This window comes from Panthera pardus, unplaced genomic scaffold, assembly GCF_024362965.1.
Source record: "Panthera pardus isolate Hobbes unplaced genomic scaffold, ASM2436296v1 HiC_scaffold_20, whole genome shotgun sequence".
NCBI classification, from domain to species: domain Eukaryota; kingdom Metazoa; phylum Chordata; class Mammalia; order Carnivora; family Felidae; genus Panthera; species Panthera pardus.
This window is the reverse complement of record NW_026526766.1, coordinates 55,313,166-55,330,864: the sequence shown is the minus strand read 5'-3', so window position 1 is coordinate 55,330,864 and position 17,699 is coordinate 55,313,166. Positions and strand designations below refer to the sequence as shown.

General features: G+C 50.5%; 1 protein-coding gene across 11 annotated transcripts; it reads left to right on the top strand.

Moving 5' to 3' along the window:
• The first annotated feature begins 1,086 nt into the window (after window positions 1-1,086).
• On the top strand, window positions 1,087-16,506 carry AQP7 (aquaporin 7). 11 transcript variants are annotated; one of them, XM_019424154.2, is made up of 8 exons: window positions 1,087-1,105; window positions 2,384-2,434; window positions 6,258-6,375; window positions 14,367-14,490; window positions 14,910-15,047; window positions 15,257-15,375; window positions 15,572-15,789; window positions 16,170-16,506. In XM_019424154.2, the coding sequence occupies exons 2-8, from the start codon at window positions 2,409-2,411 to the stop codon at window positions 16,444-16,446; spliced, it is 1,020 nt and encodes a 339-aa protein (XP_019279699.1). In that variant the 5' UTR covers window positions 1,087-1,105; window positions 2,384-2,408; the 3' UTR covers window positions 16,447-16,506. The 11 variants fall into 11 exon arrangements, with proteins under 11 accessions (XP_019279699.1, XP_019279697.1, XP_019279698.1 ...); XM_019424152.2 differs by lacking the exon at window positions 1,087-1,105 and adding an exon at window positions 1,112-1,269; XM_019424153.2 differs by lacking the exon at window positions 1,087-1,105 and adding an exon at window positions 1,112-1,269 and having other exon boundaries at window positions 2,244-2,434.
• The last annotated feature ends 1,193 nt before the right edge of the window (window positions 16,507-17,699 follow it).

Below are 17,699 nucleotides of genomic sequence, written 5' to 3'. Positions count from 1 at the left end.
GACCTGGAAAATGCGGGTCCAGACTGGCTTGGTCTATTGGCACCCTCTAGAGGACAGTTCTTTTTTTTTTTTTTACCGTTTATTTATTTTTGAGACAGAGAGAAACAGAGCATGAACGGGGGAGGGTCAGAGAGAGAGGGAGACACAGAATCTGAAGCAGGCTCCAGGCTTCTAGCTGTCAGCACAGAGCCTGACGCGGGGCTCGAACCCATGGACCGTGAGATCATGACCTGAGCCGAAGTCGGATGCTTAACCGACTGAGCCACCCAGGCACCCCTAGAGGGCAGTTCTATTACCAGAGCTATCTATTACTTGGATGCCCAGCAGTGCCCTGGCTCCCGAAGTCTTCTTAGATGGTAGCTGAACCCCGGGCTCACTCCTGACCCCATCTCAGTCACTAAATTTCTGCAGCCTTGGGCCAGTGCCCCACACTCTGGTTTGGCTTTGACTCCTGCACAGAGGCCTCGCTTGCCATTCCTGAGGGAGGCATTTTGCCGACGATAGGGCACAGGTTTCCCTTCCTCTGCTCAGACAGGCTCCCAAATGACGAGGCCGATGCTTCTTCTCTCCCCCCTTCAGACTAGGGACCCCAGAGGACCAGGCTTGGCTTTCTACCTCCCCTATCAGATTGGTGTTTCCTGTAAATATGGCTTATGTGTCCTCCTCCCCCTGAGACTGGGAGGGGCCTGAGTTTCCCTTTCCTCCTTCAGAATTGGGGTTCCTTGAGGACTGAACCAGGGTCTTCTCCAAAACCACTCCATCTAGCTATTGATTTTCAGATATTTCCATCTCTGTTCCCCAGTCTGCACAGCTCTTCCCAGAACCAGGGGCTCTGGAGCCTCTGGAGCCTCCCCCAAGTCTGGGGCCCTGAAGGGCTTCCTCCAACTTTGGGCTGGACACCTGGCTTGGAGGGCAGGGCCTTCCTCTGGGACCCTCTCTGAGCTCCACCTCTGACCTCACAAAGGCTGCCTCAGAACCTGGTCTCTGTGGCGCCGCTGGCCAGAGAAGGGATGCTATTTTGGGCAGTGTGTCTGGACTTGGCCCAAGCGGTTTGGGCCAAACCCCTGCCCCACTGACTTCTCCCCTGGAGGAGCAGAGCAAAGCAGTACGTGGGGTCACCTAAGGAGGGCTGAGAGGCGGGCTCTAGACTTTGGACACAGGGCAGTGGAGCCCCAGCTGCGGGTGCAGCCAGAGCCTGGGACAGTCATGGAGAAATAAGACCAAAGCTTGCTATAACCAAGAAGCCCCCAATGTGGACGCTTTAGCAGAGTGAGTCGGGCTCCAAGCAGGACTGGGACAGGGGGCCTTCCCTGGGGCCCAGGTCTCAGAGTGCCACTTCCTGGGGACTATATGGGGAGGAGGTGACCATGGGACTGTCTGGGGGAAGCAACTCCAGCTGGGAGTTGAAAGCCAGGATGTTTGTTCTGGTTTAGTCCTGAGTTGCTGTGTGACATAGGCATGTCACACACTCTTTCTGGGCTTTAGCTTCCTTACTTGTAAATTGACTGTTGGGAGGACCAGCAGTGCAGCAGAGGTTGGGAGGGTATGTAGGGCTGGGCTGTCAACGGAGTGCTGGCTGGAGGATAAGGAGACCATGGAAAGCAAACACTGGACCAAAGCAGAAGGGAGAATATCAGAGATACGGCTTGATTGCTGGCTTTGCTGGAGTGGTTTCTCCCCTTGGAGTTCCCTCTTGAGAAGCTGGGGCTGGGGCTGGAGGGTGTCTGCAGTCAGGGCTAGGGATGTCAACTTGTGCAACTGCTAGAGGGAATCTGGCTAGAGAACAAGGGGGACTTCCAGGATGGGGAAACTCAAGGGTTACATTTGTGTGGTCATTCGGGTGGAAAATGGGAATACACAGGGGAATTTTCAGGAAAGGTAAGAGGGTAGACTTGGTTCTGAGTTAGAAGAATGGACTAAATGAATTCTTAGGACCTCATATTGTGTGTGTGTGTGTGTGTGTGTGTGTGTGTGTGTGTGTGCGTATGTAAAAGGAAAAGTCCCTGGAAAATCGGAATTTAAGTCAGCAGCAAGAGGTTAGACTAAAAGCAATAATACCCACATATGTGAGGGTGGAGCCACTGAGGGGAGGCTGTGGGCATCTCCACTTTGGACAGTGGAGAAAGTCAGGAGGACCCAGGAAGGGCCTAGTCCAGGGGTCCTGAGGCCAGCATGGGTAGAAGGGGTGGGACTGCAGGGCCTTTCCCCATTGGCTAAGGCACGTCCACACTTCTCTTTGTCAGCTTGGCTGAGTTGAGAGATTGGAACCGGCAGGACCTGTCCCTGTGGCTTCTCCCCTAGGAGGCTGAGGTCTGATGAGAATGTGGGGCCAAGTTCTGTGCCCCCACACCCCAGTCCTAATGACCTCTCTTTGGCTCCACAGCATCTAAAAATCTCAAAGACAGAACATGGCTGAATCAGATAGGAAGAGACGGTAAGCACTCCACCCATTCTCCTCCTCCAGCCACCCATCCCCCACCCTCCCAGCACATCCCTGTGCCCTTCCTGCCCTACTCCCAGCCTCTCCCTCATGGCAGCTGAGGCCTCCTTCCCACAACTCCTACCCATCCCCCATCCCCTCACCCCCACCCCGGGTCAGGAGTCTCAGAAGAAAGACCTCTCCCAGCCGGACCCTGGGCTGGGCCCTTGGGTGAGGGAGGCTCAGAAAGACCTGGGTGAGGGTCAAGGGGCTGGTGAGGGGGTTCCAACTGCCTTTATGTAGGTGGTGCTCAACTGAACTGAACTCACTGCCTCTCACCCTCACAGGCTCAGATCTTTAGAGTACAATAAAAACCAAAGCTCTTGCAATGGCCAAGGCCCTGCCTACCTAGTCCCAGTTTCCTCTCTGACCTTCCCCCACTCCATCCCTGCTCTCCCCAACCCCAGTCACAATGACCTCCTTTCCTTTCCTTTAAACATGCTCAGAGTCCTTCTGGGATTTCCCCTCTGCCTGAAATGCTCTTCCCTCACCTCCTCATGTCTGCTACCTCCTCAGTGAGGCTTACCCCAACTGCCCTATTTAAAATCATACCCCACCCCCTTTCCCTTGCTCTGTTTATCCCCATAGGCCATACTACCTCCTGACACACAAATGTACTTGCTTATTACATTTCATCACTGCCTGCCAGCACAGGAGCAGGGATATTTGTGCACCCTTGGATAGAGAGAATGAATGGCTCCCCTTTGTGCTGGGTTCTCTCTGGGGCTTCAGATACTGTTTCCAAGTGAGTTCCACAGGCAACTCAGTCCCAGTTGAAAACAACCTCCATATCCCAAGCTGACTCCTCCTGTGGTCTCAACTCAGCCAAGGATCCCCTTCTCTATTGCTTAAGCCAGAAGTCAAGACCTTGTTTGTCCTTGACACTTCTGTCTCCCCCATATCTCACATCTAGTCCCATCTCCTAAAATATCTAGAATGTTCTCACTCCCACCATTCTTTCTACCACTACTCTACTCCCTCACAGGCACTTTAGGCCCCACCCTGTCCACTCCTCAAAAGTGTCTGCAGGCCTCACCTCTCCCACCCTGGGCCTCTGATGGTGCTGCTGTTATCCCTTATCCATCAGAACCATTAGATGGAGTGATCCAAGGTTGGAGACTGGGTTTGTATTCTGTACCGCTGAGGCCTGGCTGGTTTATGCGTTTGGTTGATTAGATAATTAAATGAGCTGGTGAACAGGACAGTTAGTTGGCTAAGCTGCTAGATTAATTAGTAAGTTGAAGGGTTGGTTGGTGAGTTTATTAGCTATTTAGCACCTCGGTTAGCAGATATGACGTGGGTAATTATCTGGTTTGCCGTTAGCTTCTCAGTTTGTAGGCCACTTTTCTCAGATGCCCTTTTCTCATTCTCTATCCTCTCCTTGGCCTCATCTATGGCCAGGGATCAGATGATTTGGTGGCCTCTGGATGTGTATCTCTAAATAAGACTACATGACCAGCTGCCTCCTTATAGGCCATTTCTGCCTAAATGTCTAGCAGGCTCTTCAAAGTTAACATGGCCGGAACAGACTCCTCATACTCCTGCCTAAGGCTGCAGCTTCTCTCCTGCACCTCGCTTGTCATTCTGCTGCTCTTCCTAAACCCGAAGGTCATCTCTTCTCTCTCCATTCTCCTCTTCAGTTAAACCCTAAGTGTGTCATTTTCACTGTTTTCTAATCTCCATGGCACCTTCTTGGCTCAGGCTGCCATCTCTGCTCAGGCTGTCTGTGGCAGAAGCTTCCTGATTGCTCACCACACTCCCACTCCTGCTCCCTCATCCCAGCCTCCATAGAGGAGGCAGTGCTCCTGCTTAAATCTTCCACCAAACCCCATGGCTCTCTGGGTTGAGTTCACACCCCCTAACACGGACCATTAGGCCTTCTGCCATCTCTACCCACCTCATGCCACTTTCTCTCCTCTCTCTGGCCAGCTCATTCTTGGGGAGTTCCTCTCTACATCACACAGTCCTTTGCTGTAAGCCTCTGCCATGCTATTCTGATGCCTTGAACTTTCCCCTGCCTCCCCTGATGCTCCTTCATCTGGCCAGCCTTCCATTTTTGACCTGTTTCCTTTCCTGTGGGAAACCCTCCTACCCCCACCTCTAGGTTGTTTGCTTCCTCTCTGCAATCCAGTAGTGCCCCCCTTCACCTGTGGCAACAGTCCTCACACTTTATAGCAATTACTTAATTGTTTTTCTTCCTGAGAGCAGGGATCATGATAATGTTCTTTACTACAATGCTTGAACATAGCAGGCATTTGGTAGATTTCTAGGTCAGTAGCTGGTTGGTGGTTATTTATTTATTGCTTACTGTGTCCTGCCTGCCATGTGGTGGGGAGGATGGGGCCAGGGTTCTAAAATTCTCTTGGTGTCCTTGGCTTCCTGCTCTGTCACTTCTCCACTACCTTTGTGGTACTTTCCCAGGACCCTCTTGGGTCCCTGCCTGGCTGGTTATAGGGGCAAGGAGACCCCCAAATGATGCTGCATGGAAGCTGGAGTTGGATGGAGCCAGTAAATTGTCCATGCAACTCTATATCTCCCTCCATATACTCAGCCCTTGATTTATTTCCCTGGAGTAAGGACAGAACAAGGACTGGGGTGGGTGAGATTGAACATAGGGTCTCAGCCATAAAAGTGGAAGTTGTTTTATTCATGCCTGACTTACATTTCTTACTCCCTCTACTTAATCTGTGCTGCTGTGAGGCCAGGGAAATTTCAGGAAGCCCGGGGAGGAGTAGGGGGTGATGTTGCTATCCCTAGCAAGATGAGGTAGCTGAGGGGCTGGTGTCAGCTTCAGGCATTCAGCATGGGGAGGGGCACCAGTCTGAACAAGCACTAAGGCCACACTTAAAGGTATCTGTACCCCTCCTCTTCTTCTTTAGCCTCTAGACTCCATCTCCTTCCCCAAACCAGAGGTCTCTACCCCACCTCCAACAGATAATGGGGCCTGTAACTCACTTTTTTGTCTATCTATCCATCCAACCATGCATTTATTAAACAAATATTTATCAAGTATCTACCATGTGCCAGGCATTGTAGGAAGTTCTGAGGATCTAGTGGAGAGTAAGACAGATGGATTCCTCAGTTGTCATTCATTTGACAATATATATTGCACAACTGCTCTGCATTTGGCACTGTGCTAGGCACTGAACATACCACAGGGGAGAAGATCCGGTCCCTCCTTTCCTCTCTCCTCTCTTTCATTTGTTCATTCATTCATTCACTCACAGACGTCTGATTGTGTTGAGCCCATTGCAAAGGCCCGGTGCACTTTGCAGATACTTTCACCTCTGGCAGAACCTAATGTACGTTTCAGGCCTCAGGGCTGTTTATAGCACCCTGAGCAGACTTTGCTACACCGTGTGTTGTTTGTGGAGTATCTCCCTATTGACAGGTCCTGCCTGATGCCTGGCCTGTGTTCCCAGAGCTTTGGCTCCTGCAGATAGGCAGGTAGACAGATAGATGGACAGCTGAGTTCGACTTTTCTGCCTGCCCTCTCCCATCTACTTCTCCTCTGAGACTCACTGGCACCACAGATGACACTTTTCGGCTCCCCACTGCCCTCTTTGCAAAATGGCCTCATTGGTGCACCCTTCCCAGGCTACATCCCTGTGGCTCTCAGTTGTCTCTGATCCCAGCTGTACCAGCTGACCAGGGCAAGAGGAGGTGTGTGTGGGTAACCTCTGGGTTACCCATTAACTCAGCTATGAGTTGAAGGGCCCATGGGCAGTGAGTGCACTTGGGCCTCTTTCCTACCCACGGGCTTGGGTTGCTGCTCCAGGTCTACCCGCAACTCCAAGATGGTCTCGTCACCTGTGGTAACAAAGATGCAAGCAATAATGCAAAAGGAGATGGTGCGAGAGTTCCTGGCGGAGTTCATGAGCACATATGTCATGATGGTGAGTGGGTGGGTGGCACAGGGTGGGTTGGCTCTGAGGAAGGGACGTGAACCCCAGGACCTCAGGAGGGTGAGGTTCAGTGGAGGCAATCCATGCCCCCTCCCCACCACTGACCCCTGGGTCACATTGTCCGTTATTCAGTCTTGGAGCTGGGAGCTAAAGAAGGATAGGAAAGGTAGGAGGAGCTCTGTCTTTCTCACCATCTTTTTGGGAAAGAAAGGGATCAAAGTATGTGAAGGCAGAACAAAACTATGGGCTGGGGGAGCAGGTATCAGGGGGCATGGCTGGAAACGGGAAGAAGGGAAACAAGGAGTACAGAGATTGGAGAGAAGTGTTATCGAGGGTCATGCTTTGAGAATTAATGCTGAGGGCAGTGAGGATACACAGAAGGTTCTCAAGCAGGGTTGTGATGTGTTCAGATTTAGATTTTAGAAGATGGTTCGGTGTGCAGTGTGGAGTCTCAACAGAATGGGCAAAGCTGGTGGGAGGGGAAGCAGTTAGGAGGCTATTGACCTTGGATAGAGAAATGGTGGTGACCAGTCCAGGGATGGAGAAGAAAGCACACGTTGAGGGAGCTGAGAAAGAATTGAGATTTTCCAAGTAGCAGATGAGGGGTAAATGCCAAGGAGGATCATTCTGGAGTCCGGAGCCTGCTACAGGGCCAAAAGTGAGGTCAGTTTGGGTGTGATCAGGTGAGGTGCCTGTGGAGACATCTGGGGGGTGGTTGGATATAGAGGTCTGGAGCTCAAAAGAGGGACTTGAGCTGGAAGTAAGGAGTTAGAGCTGATCAGAATATGCATGGTGTTTATAGAACTGTCCAGTGACAGTGTATAGAAAGAGGGAAAAAAAAAAGATAAGTTGAGGATAGAAACCTGAAGAGGAGCATTTCACAAAGAAGCCTGAGGAGGAGTGGCCAGAGAGGTGAGAGGACAAGGGGGGGAAGGTAGGGTCCACAGGAGTGGGTGGTCAGCAGTGGGAGGCCTACATACGGGCCAGAGAAAATGACCACTGATAAGGGTCTATAGGGATTGGTAACTGGGAGGTCACTAGGGACCTTGACAAGGGCTCTTTGAGTAGATGATGGGACAGAAACCAGACTTGTAGGTGGGATGTGAGGTTTCTTAGAAACTCCCTCTCTCCACCTGCTTCAGCTCTACCATCTACAGCAGACAGCCTCTTCCCTGAAGCTGTAGCCATGCCTGTCTGGACTTTATGGCAGGCCCAGGTTCATGAAAAGAAGGGGTGGCTCTGGGAAGGAAAGCAAAGGCAGTCAGGAGCATGTCAGAGGAAGTGGGGGTGAGAGAGAGTGTCCCTGAGTGTGTGCATGTGAGTATGAGTACAACTGGTTGTGTGGCTATGAGTGTGTGTGCGTTGAGCCAGTGTAGGAGATGGTGTGGCCCATGGAGCACAGGAGCCTCTAGACATAAGAATCCTGATTCTGTCACTGAGTCACCAGCTGGCCCTGGGCAGGCCTCTCCACGGCTAAGTCTGTCTTCTCAGTTAGTATGTGTGTTGAATCGGACCTTTATGGGCTGTGGAGCTGTTTGAGTCCTGGCTCTGCTATCTTCTAGCTGTGTGGTCTTCTATAAGTATCTTGACTGTTTAGAAATTTAGCTTCCTTGTTGGTAAATGTGACACTAACATTGAGGTGGCAGATACCCAGTACACATGTAGGACATATGTGCTAGTCTCTTGTCACGATAAGTGTTCTCAACTGCTTTCCTCTCCCTGTCTCCTGTCCTCTTCCCTTCCCCTGTTACCTGCCCTCCTGCTTTGACTTCTGAGCTGTGAAGACAGCAGCTGGACGGTGTCCAGCCTTAATCCAGGACAAAGTCATCTATTCATGACAAAACATTCCAGCCTCATGAGGGTTGTTAAACCTTGGAACCATGGAGGTAGGAGGGTACCTCCTCAGAGAGCTCTTAGGAGAAGCAGGCACCACTCACATGCACCAATGCCTTCCTGTGCCCCTGCTTGTCTTCCCTTTATTGAGATTATTATTGAGTACCTACTGCATGCCAGGCATGATGATGCCAAGCCCCTTACATACTGTATCTTCTCAAATCCTCACAGCAACCCTGTGAGGGAAGTTCTATTATTATCTCCATTTAACAGATGGGAAAACTAGGCTCTGAGACTAAATTATTTGTCCAAAGTCACATTTTAAGTTAGGATTAAATCCAATGCAACCTAATATCACAGTGTGACCCTTAATCTCTATTTATTCTCTGTTCCTTAATTTACTACAGCAGGATTTCTAACACCCTGGTTTGTTAATTCCCTCCAGCTGAGGTAAGGCCCTCACTTTTGGGTTTTTGGTAGTCTCTGGGCCTCAGTTTCCCCATCTGTAGAATGGGAGCCGAAACATTTGCCAGGCAGATTAGCTGTGAGGATTGAAGGGAAATAACGTTTATAAAAGAACTCTGTGAGGTTTAAGCTCATATAGGACATTGTGTTCTTATTTTCAGTTGTTGGGCCTGTGCCAAGAAGTGGGGAAGCTTTTTCAGTTATCAGAAGCTCAGTGAGTCATCAGGGCAAAAGTTTTGCCAGAAAAGCTAGTATGACCTTGGGCCCCATTTACTGCAGCCAGGATGAGGGAGGTGGACCATTCCACTCAGTTCCACTCTACAGCCTCTGGGGATGTTGTGCTCAGGGCTGGCCTTGAACGGGGCTGGGCTACATTCACTGACCAGGGAGAAGAGGGGCTGGGCCATTAGGGCCCTGGAAAAACAGCTCTTGATATGAGCCATAAGGCAGGAGTTGCAAACTTACATGCTATGGGGGCCAGAGAATCAACACACAGTGGCAGGAACTGGGGCTAAGTGCAGAAGCTGACCTGTGCAAAGGCGTGGCTGCTACTATTCTAGCTGACTGCTGGCACGCAGGGCGGGATGAAGGCCAGAGCTGCCAGAGCTTCTGATTTGTCAAGGGAGGCTGAAACCTCTGGTCGTCAAACCCAGATCACCCAAACAAAACATGTGTTCCGGATGGACTGGCCCATGGACTGCCAATTGAAAACCCTGACGCAGGAGATCATGTGGAGTTTATTCACTCATTCATTATTTTTAGCAAATGGTTTTGAGCTCCTACTTGGAAATGCGGACCCTCAGTTTTCAGACTCTTCATGCCTGCTCCAGTCCATGTACCTCCTGACCTTCCTCAAGCCTGTCAGCCTGTCCTGGCCTCACTCCCACCCCCCCCCCCCCCCCCCCCCCCCCGCCCCATGTGTTCCTGTCCTCTCCTGCCTCATCCTACCCTTGTCCTAAGTCAGCCTGCTCCTGGGCTCCCTTGCACCTGTCATGGAGCTCTTGAGGGACCCACGTGGCCCTGCTCAACTGCCTTTTCCCTACCCTATCCAGGATATTTCATTTTTTTTAAGTTTACTTATTTAAATTGAGAGGGGGCAGGGCACGAGCGCATGCACAAGTGGGGGAGGGGTAGAGAGCCAGGGAATCCCAAGCAGGCTCTGCACTGTCAGCGTGGAGCCTGATGTGGCACTCGAACTCACGAACCATGAGCTGAAATCAAGAATTGGACACTCAACTGACTGAGCCACTCAGACGCCCCTGGGCTATTTCACTTTTTCTCAGACTTTCCCAATGCTGCTTTGTACTCTGCCTTTTTTCTTTTTCTTTTCTTTTCTTTTCTTTTCTTTTCTTTTCTTTTCTTTTCTTTTCTTTTCTTTCTTTTTAAAAAAAAATTTTTTTTTTAACGTTTATTTATTTTTGGGACAGAGAGAGACAGAGCATGAACGGGGGAGGCGCAGAGAGAGAGGGAGACACAGAATCGGAAGCAGGCTCCAGGCTCTGAGCCATCAGCCCAGAGCCTGACGCGGGGCTCGAACAACTCACCAACCGCGAGATCGTGACGTGAGCTGAAGTCGGATGCTTAACCGACTGAGCCACCCAGGCGCCCCATCTTTTTTTTTTTTTTTTTTTTAAATCAGCAAATGGCTGATTTGTAGCTTGGCAGAGAAAACCATCAGGCGGGTTTCCTGTGTCCGGCTCCTCACCCACCTGTCCCTGCAGCACCAGACTCCATTTACCTGTGAATCCACATATCTCCCTCTTGACAAGGGTGGGCCCCTCCCTTGTGGAGCCCTCCACTCCTGCACCAGTCTCACCCTCCAGTCTACTCAGGTACTTTGCTCCATCCTTTTCCTTCCCTTCCATCTTCAGCGTCTCCCTCTCTCATCTTTAACATACTGAAGTCTCTCTCCCTAAACCAGCACAACACAAAACATTTCTCTCTTCCCCTCCGTGAGCCCCTTCAATTATCATGCTCTCCCTCTCTCCCTTCTCAGGCAGGTTCTCAAACAGATGTCTACATGGGTACCCTTCAACTCTTCTTCACCACCCACTCACCTCTCAATCTCTGGGACCCCGTTTCTGTTCCCATGGCCTGATGAGGCAGTGCTCACCACATTACTACTGACTGTTGGACTGTCACATCCAAAGGGATACTTTTCAGGCCTTCATGCACTTGACCCAGAGGCTGCATATGACCATGGGGACCACACTCTCCTTGGGAAACTCAGCTTCTCGCTGGTGTCTAGGGCACGTTCTCCCTTTGTTCTTCTGTCATTTCAACACCTGTTCCAACTGGGGTTTCTAATGCCATCCCATGTGCAGCTCTAGGTTCAGCCCTCAACTGACCTCTCACCTTCATCCTCCCTGATGGCTTCAACTATAGCCTCCATGTCCACAATTCTCCAGGTTTTCTTTTTCAAAAACTCTAGAACACAATTCTGCAAGGGAAATATAATATGAGCCATATATGTAATTTAAAATTTTCTAGTAGCCACATTAAAGAGGTAAAAATCAATAGGTGAAATTAATTTGAAAAATTAATGTATTTAATCCATATATCCAAAATATTACCAGTTCAACATGTAATCAGTATAATTAAAAAAAAAATGTTTGGGGCGCCTGGGTGGCTCAGTCAGTTAAGCGTGTGACTTCGGCTCAGGTCATGATCTTGCGGTTCGTGAGTTTGAGCCGACATCAAGCTCTGTGCTGACAGCTCAGGGCCTGGAGCGGCTTCAGATTCTGTGTCTCCCTCTCTCTCTGCCCCTCCCCTCCCCTGCTCATGCTCACTCTTTCTCTCTCAAACATAAATAATAAAACATTTAAAAAAATTTTTAAACGTTTATTTTTGAGAAGAGAGAGTGAGGGTGCAAGCAGGGGAGGGGCAGAGAGAGGGGGACAGAGGATCCAAAGCATGCTCTGCACTGACAACAGTGAGTCAGAAGTGGCGCTTGAATTCAAGAAACTGTGAGATCATGACCTGAGCCGAAGTCAGATGCTCATCTAACTGAGCCACCCAGGCGTCCTGATATAAAATTATTAATAAGATACTCTATATTCTCTTTTTCCTAATAAGTCTTTGAAATCTGGTGTGCACTTTACACTTAGAACAGATCTCAATTTGAACTAGCCACATGCTAAGCACTTAATAGCCATATGTGGCTGGTGGTCATCATATTGGATGACACAGATCGACATTCCCATTTCCAGCAGCCTGGATAGCTATAGGTCCCTCAGAGACAACATATCTAAAATACACGGAATTTTCAAAGGAGGTGCCATCTGAATGTGACTTTATTATTATTTTTTTTAATGTTTATTTACTTTTGAGACAATGCGAGAGACAGAGTGTAAGCAGCAGAGGGGCAGACAGAGGGAGACACAGAATCTGAAGCGGGCTCCGGGCTCTGAGCTCTCAGCACAGAGCCCGACGCGGGGCTCAAACTCATGAACCGTGAGATCATGACCTGAGCTGAAGGCGGACACTTAACCGACTGAGCCACTCAGGCGCCCCCCCTGAATGTGACTTTAAAGTACAGTATTGATTTTTCAGAATCTGGGATCAGGTATTTCAGGCAGAGGGAAGAGCACATGCAAAATTGCAGAGAAAGCAAGGCACACAGGGAGCAATGTGGTTGTTTGCCTTGAGGTTATTTGGCACAGCTGACTGACTAGATTCAAATCCGGGCTCATTCTGTGCAGAACGTGTACCTTGGACAAGCCACTCAACTTCTCTAGGATTTGGGTGAAAATCTGTCAAATGGGGAAAACAAGAGCACCTAACATATAAATTAGTGTAAGGGTTAAAGGAGGTGACAGATATAACTTGCTTACAAGTGCCTGACACACAGTAAGTACTCAATACATGATTATTATTTAGTAGTAACACTACTGGTGAAAATAGAGAACATTGGAGCAGATATGAAAGTGAGAGGCAGAAGGGATAATTTATACAGGGTATTAAATGGTGGCCTATTGAGTTTGGACTTTATCCTAGAAATGGAGGGGAGACAGTGAATGTTTGAACAAGGGGCAGACATGATCAGATTTTGTCTGTTAGAAAGGTCACTCTGGCTGCAAGGAAGAGGCTGGATAAGACTGGGATAGAATGTAAGCAGTGCTGACTGGTTGTGGGGAATGACAGAAAGGAAGCTCTCATTTGTGACTGCCAAGTTTCTGGCTTGGCCGACTGGGATGGGGAGCATAGGATGAGGATAACATTTTCTGAGAGATGGTGAGCTTTCAACATAGAGCCTGAGATGCCTTTGAAAAACCCAGACTCCCAGTGGGTATTTGAAGATAAGGACCTAGCTAGGTAGAGGTTTTAGGAGTTTTAGTGCATCAAGCATATCTGAAGCCATAGGGTTAGTGAGAAGACCCAGGAAGAGTGACTGAGGAGATGTGAAAGGGGCCAAGGATGGAGCCCTGGGGTTATCCATATTCACGAGGAAGATGAAAGAAGAAGAATGTGGGAAGGAACTATAGAGAGGGAGGCTGTATAGGTAAGAGAGGAGAGGAGAGGAGAGGAGAGGAGAGGAGAGGAGAGGGGAGGGGAGGGGAGGGGAGGGGAGGGGAGGAGAGGAGAAGGGAGGAGAGGGGAGGGCAGGGGAGGATTGTTGTAGAAGCCAAAAAGGAGGGACTTTCCAGATGCACAGAATGGTTAAGAGGGTCAAAATTAGCAAAGTCAAGTAGGATAATGACTGAAGGGATCTTTAAGAAATCAGGAGGTGGGAGTCCTCGGAGAGAGCTTTGTCCACATGTCATGTGGAAGCAGGAGCCAGTTTGAAGAGGGAGAGCAAGGGAAAGGATAAAGGAGCCAGTCAATGGGTCCTTTCCCAGAGCTTGGTCCACACAGGGACAGGGTGTCCAGGAGTCCATAGCTAGACAGGCTGGGCTGAGGCAGGAAGGTTTACTTTTAGGAAGGAAGAGTCCCAAGTCTGTGGGAGCCAGTCATGGCAAGAGGGAGGTACCTGCAAAGGGACAGAGAAGCTGGGCATGGGAACCAGAGCTGAAGGGGAAGGCAGATATAGATTCTGGTAGGAACTTCAGGAGGTTGAGTGAGAGCCTAGCTTCAGGCCTCTAATCTCCTTGTGAAGGGGGGAATTAAGGGGGTTATCGTTTGAGGTGATCCAGCAGTTACGGATGGGCAAGAGCAAGAAGTTCAGAAATGACACCTGAGAGCAATGGAAATGTTGCTGGAGGCAAGAGGAATAGAACCCCACCCACTAGCTTCCAGGGCTGATGTGTGTGTAGGGGATGGGGTCCTGGCAGAGAACAGGCATGGAGTATGGAAATCTCTTGAAGAAACTTCCTTCAGGTTAGGTTGAAGTGTGAGATACTCTGAGGGGTTCGATCCAGACCAGCCATGCCCTCCTCGAAGCCCTGCCCCTTTCCTTGAACTTCAGGTGGTCTGGGGGCCCAGGGGCCAGGGTGTATCCTTAAGAGCCCCTGACATTGCCACTGCCCTCCCAGGTCCTTTTACAGCCCCACCCAACTCTCACTGGTCAGGTCTTAAAGGGGAGTCAGGGAAGGAAGTTTCTGGAGGACAAGGGCATGGTAGAGGGTCTCCAAAAGCAATGCAGGGTGGCCTGGGGCATGGGGGTGAGGAGCCCAAACTGAGCCTGAGCCCTTCTGTAAGGTTGGGGCTTCTGGACAGGTGGTCCCCTCAGAGGCACTCCTTCGCAGGTGTTTGGCCTTGGCTCCGTGGCCCATATGGTTCTAGGAGAGAAATTTGGGAGCTACCTCAGTGTCAACTTGGGTTTTGGCTTCGGAGTCACCATGGGAGTGCACATGGCAGGGAACATCTCTGGTGAGTGAACCTGGGCCCCATCTGATCAGCAAGGCCAGGTGTCCCCTGTATACTGCTCCTGCCCTCCTCTAGCCAGCCCCTTCCCCAAGTCAGCCGGAACCCATCCTCACCAGCCCACAGGAGGGAGAATACCCTGAACCTCTTTCTTCTGACCCTCTCTGCCCAGACTCTTCAGAGCCCTGGACCCCCCATTGTTACTAGCTGGGTCAACTTAGGCAAGTTATTTAACTTCTCTCTCACTTTCCTTAATGGTGAAATGGAGGTGGAGGTCCCTGCCTCGTAGGGTCCTTGTGAGGATTAAATTAGTACACTCCATAGATACTAGCTGTTACTATTATTGTTATTGCTGCTTTTGTATTATTTGTTGTTATTGTTTCTCTCTTCTCTCACACCTTTGACATTTCTGCCCCTTCCCGCAGGGGCCCACATGAATGCGGCCTTAACCTTCACCAACTGTGTGCTAGGCCGCATGTCCTGGAAGAAGTTTCCTGTATACATCCTGGGTCAGTTTCTGGGTTCCTTCCTGGCTTCTGCCACCATCTACTGCCTCTTCTACTGTGAGTGTCTTGCCCTAAGTTGTCCACCCCTGGCCTCAGCCTCCTCCTCTGAAAAATGGGCAGATACAGACCCAGTGTCTTGGCCTGTGAAAATGTCTAGAGAGAAAGCCTTGGAGGTGCTCCCCACCCCTCCGTCCTACAGTCTTATTCCTGGGAATCCAGTAGAGTTTAGCTGGTGGCAGGTTCACACTCAGTCTGTGTCTCCACAGCAGCCATTATCCAATTTTCGGGTGGACATCTGACAGTGACTGGTCCCACAGCTACCGCTGGCATTTTTGCTACCTATCTTCCTGAGCACATGACATTGTGGAGGGGCTTCCTGGATGAGGTCAGTGATCCTGTATGAGTTCCCCTCCTCAAGTCCTCCTTACCTAAGGAAGCGGGGGCTGGCAGGCAGCCCTCACAATAGAAAGGATAAGAACTCTGGGTGGGGTCTCTGCCAGTGGGTTGGGGCTGGGGGCGTTGCTGAAGCTCTGTGACTTGGCTAAGGGCCCAAGGTGGCTGCCACAGTGTCTGCTCACCAGGTAATAGTGACAGGGATACTCCAGCTATGTCTCTTCGCCATCACGGACAAGGAGAACAATCCAGCACTGCAAGGGACACAGGCCCTGGTGATTGGCATCCTCATTGTTGTCATTGGATTATCCCTGGGCATGAACACAGGATATGCCATGAACCCATCCCGAGACCTGCCTCCCCGCTTCTTCACTTTCATTGCTGGCTGGGGTATACAGGTTTTCAGGTACTTCCCTCACCAACCCATCCCTGCCAGTTTTCTGTGGGTTCCCTGCATGTGGAGGGGTGGGGGGTGATGTGAGAAGCTCCACAGTCCTGCAGAACTCCCCGGTGGCCTGAGGAGACAGAAGTGGGTCCCTGCTTTCCCCCAGACCAGCACTGATATAAATCCTGCTCCTGGACTGAATGTCAATCGTGTCCTAGACCAGCTCAATCCCTGAATCAGGCTGAAGCTAACAAGGGCCCCAGGCTCAGGGGCAATTTTTGGGCTAGAACAGGGGTCACTCCTCTACTCTCAGCCCCTACTCCCTGTCTCAGCCTCAGTGGATGCAGGTGCTGTCCCGGGCATCAGCCCTCTCAGCAGGTCCCTCTGTCTCTTGCCTGCAGGGCCAGGGACTGGTGGTGGGTGCCAGTTGTGGCACCACTCCTGGGTGCCTACTTAGGTGCCATCGTCTACTTGGTCTTCATTGGCTTCAGCATCCCACGGAGGCCCCAGATACTGGAGAACTCCATGAAATATGAAGACCGCAGAACACCCGTGTTGCCCAAGACCATGGCAAACCCACCTACGACCCCCACCCCTGTCTCTGTGTCTCCTGCCAACAGACCTTCAGTCCGGACTGTCCCACCCTTAAGTGACTCCATCCACCTGGAGCACTTCTAAGTAAGGTGACTTGTGACCCTATCCCCACCCCAATAAAGAAAGCCTTGTCCCACAGCGGCACCCCCGTGTCCTGGGTGCCTCCTGTGGTTGGGCTTCCCTCCTGGATTCTTCCAGGAACTCCAGGGTTGTGCTGCAGCCCAAGACTGCAGTATAGAGCTGGGAGGCCTCTAATTCCTTCCAGGGTTAGGAGCTGGGGCACCCACCCTGGGGGAGGGCGGAGGAAGCGCCAAACTATGGCCCCAGTAGGAACAGGAGGAGATTAAAGGATGCCAGACACTGAATGGTGGACTTTCAGGCATAGGGTAGGGAAGGGATGGTTTGGGGAAAAGGACAATAGCTCTGGGGATACCTGGATATGCCCTGGGAAGGACTCTAGACTCTCCCTCAGTTCTGGCTAGTTCTTGGACCAGACAAAGCAAGGTCCAAGCATGTAGATCAGAGTTTCTCAACCATTTCTTTCCATTATTGCTCCCCTCAAAAGCCTTTTAGACATTTTCTTTCTTAATCACATGATATTTTAATACCACAGATATACTATATATTGGTTTATATATATCTGTGCTTTATACAAAATAGAGTAAGATTTTTTTTTCGTCTTCCCCTTCCAAGAATCAGTGTTCTTGCCCTTGGAGGCAAAATCAGCCCCTACCTTGAAAATGCCTAATGTAGATTGAAAGCAGGTAAGGGATTGGATTCCTCTTTTTTTGTTCTGGTGCCAGAACTCTCCTACATGAAGGAATTCCAGAGTCAGAAGGAAGATGCAGAGAAGAAAGTTCTTACAAAAGGCGCAGAGACAGGAAATGGCCTTGTGGGATGGGATTCAGTGGGACAGACGGAGAAGCTGGGTGGAGGTGGGGCATCCCCACCCACTCTGGGATCAAGCAGGAATCACCCTGCTTTCTGGGGCCCAGAAGTAGCATCATCCATGGTTCCTGTCATTGTTTGTCCATTCAGCCTTTCAACAATTATTGAGCACCTCCTGTGTGCAGGCCCTGCCTTGGCACTGGAAAAGCTGACGTGGATGAGGCTGGGTCTCTACCTTTGAGGAGTGTAGGGTAATGAAGATGATTTATCATGAGGAAGGAGATAAGCAGCAGAGAAGGGACTGCGGGGCTCAGAGGGGGCTCACAGCCCAGTCTCAGGGTGGGGGCCAGGGATGGCTTCCCAGAGGAGGAGGCAGAGCAGAGTTGGGGACAAGAGTTGTCCCTTCTGGGATTGGTTGCTGCGCTTTGTAGTTTGAGGAGATGGAGGCA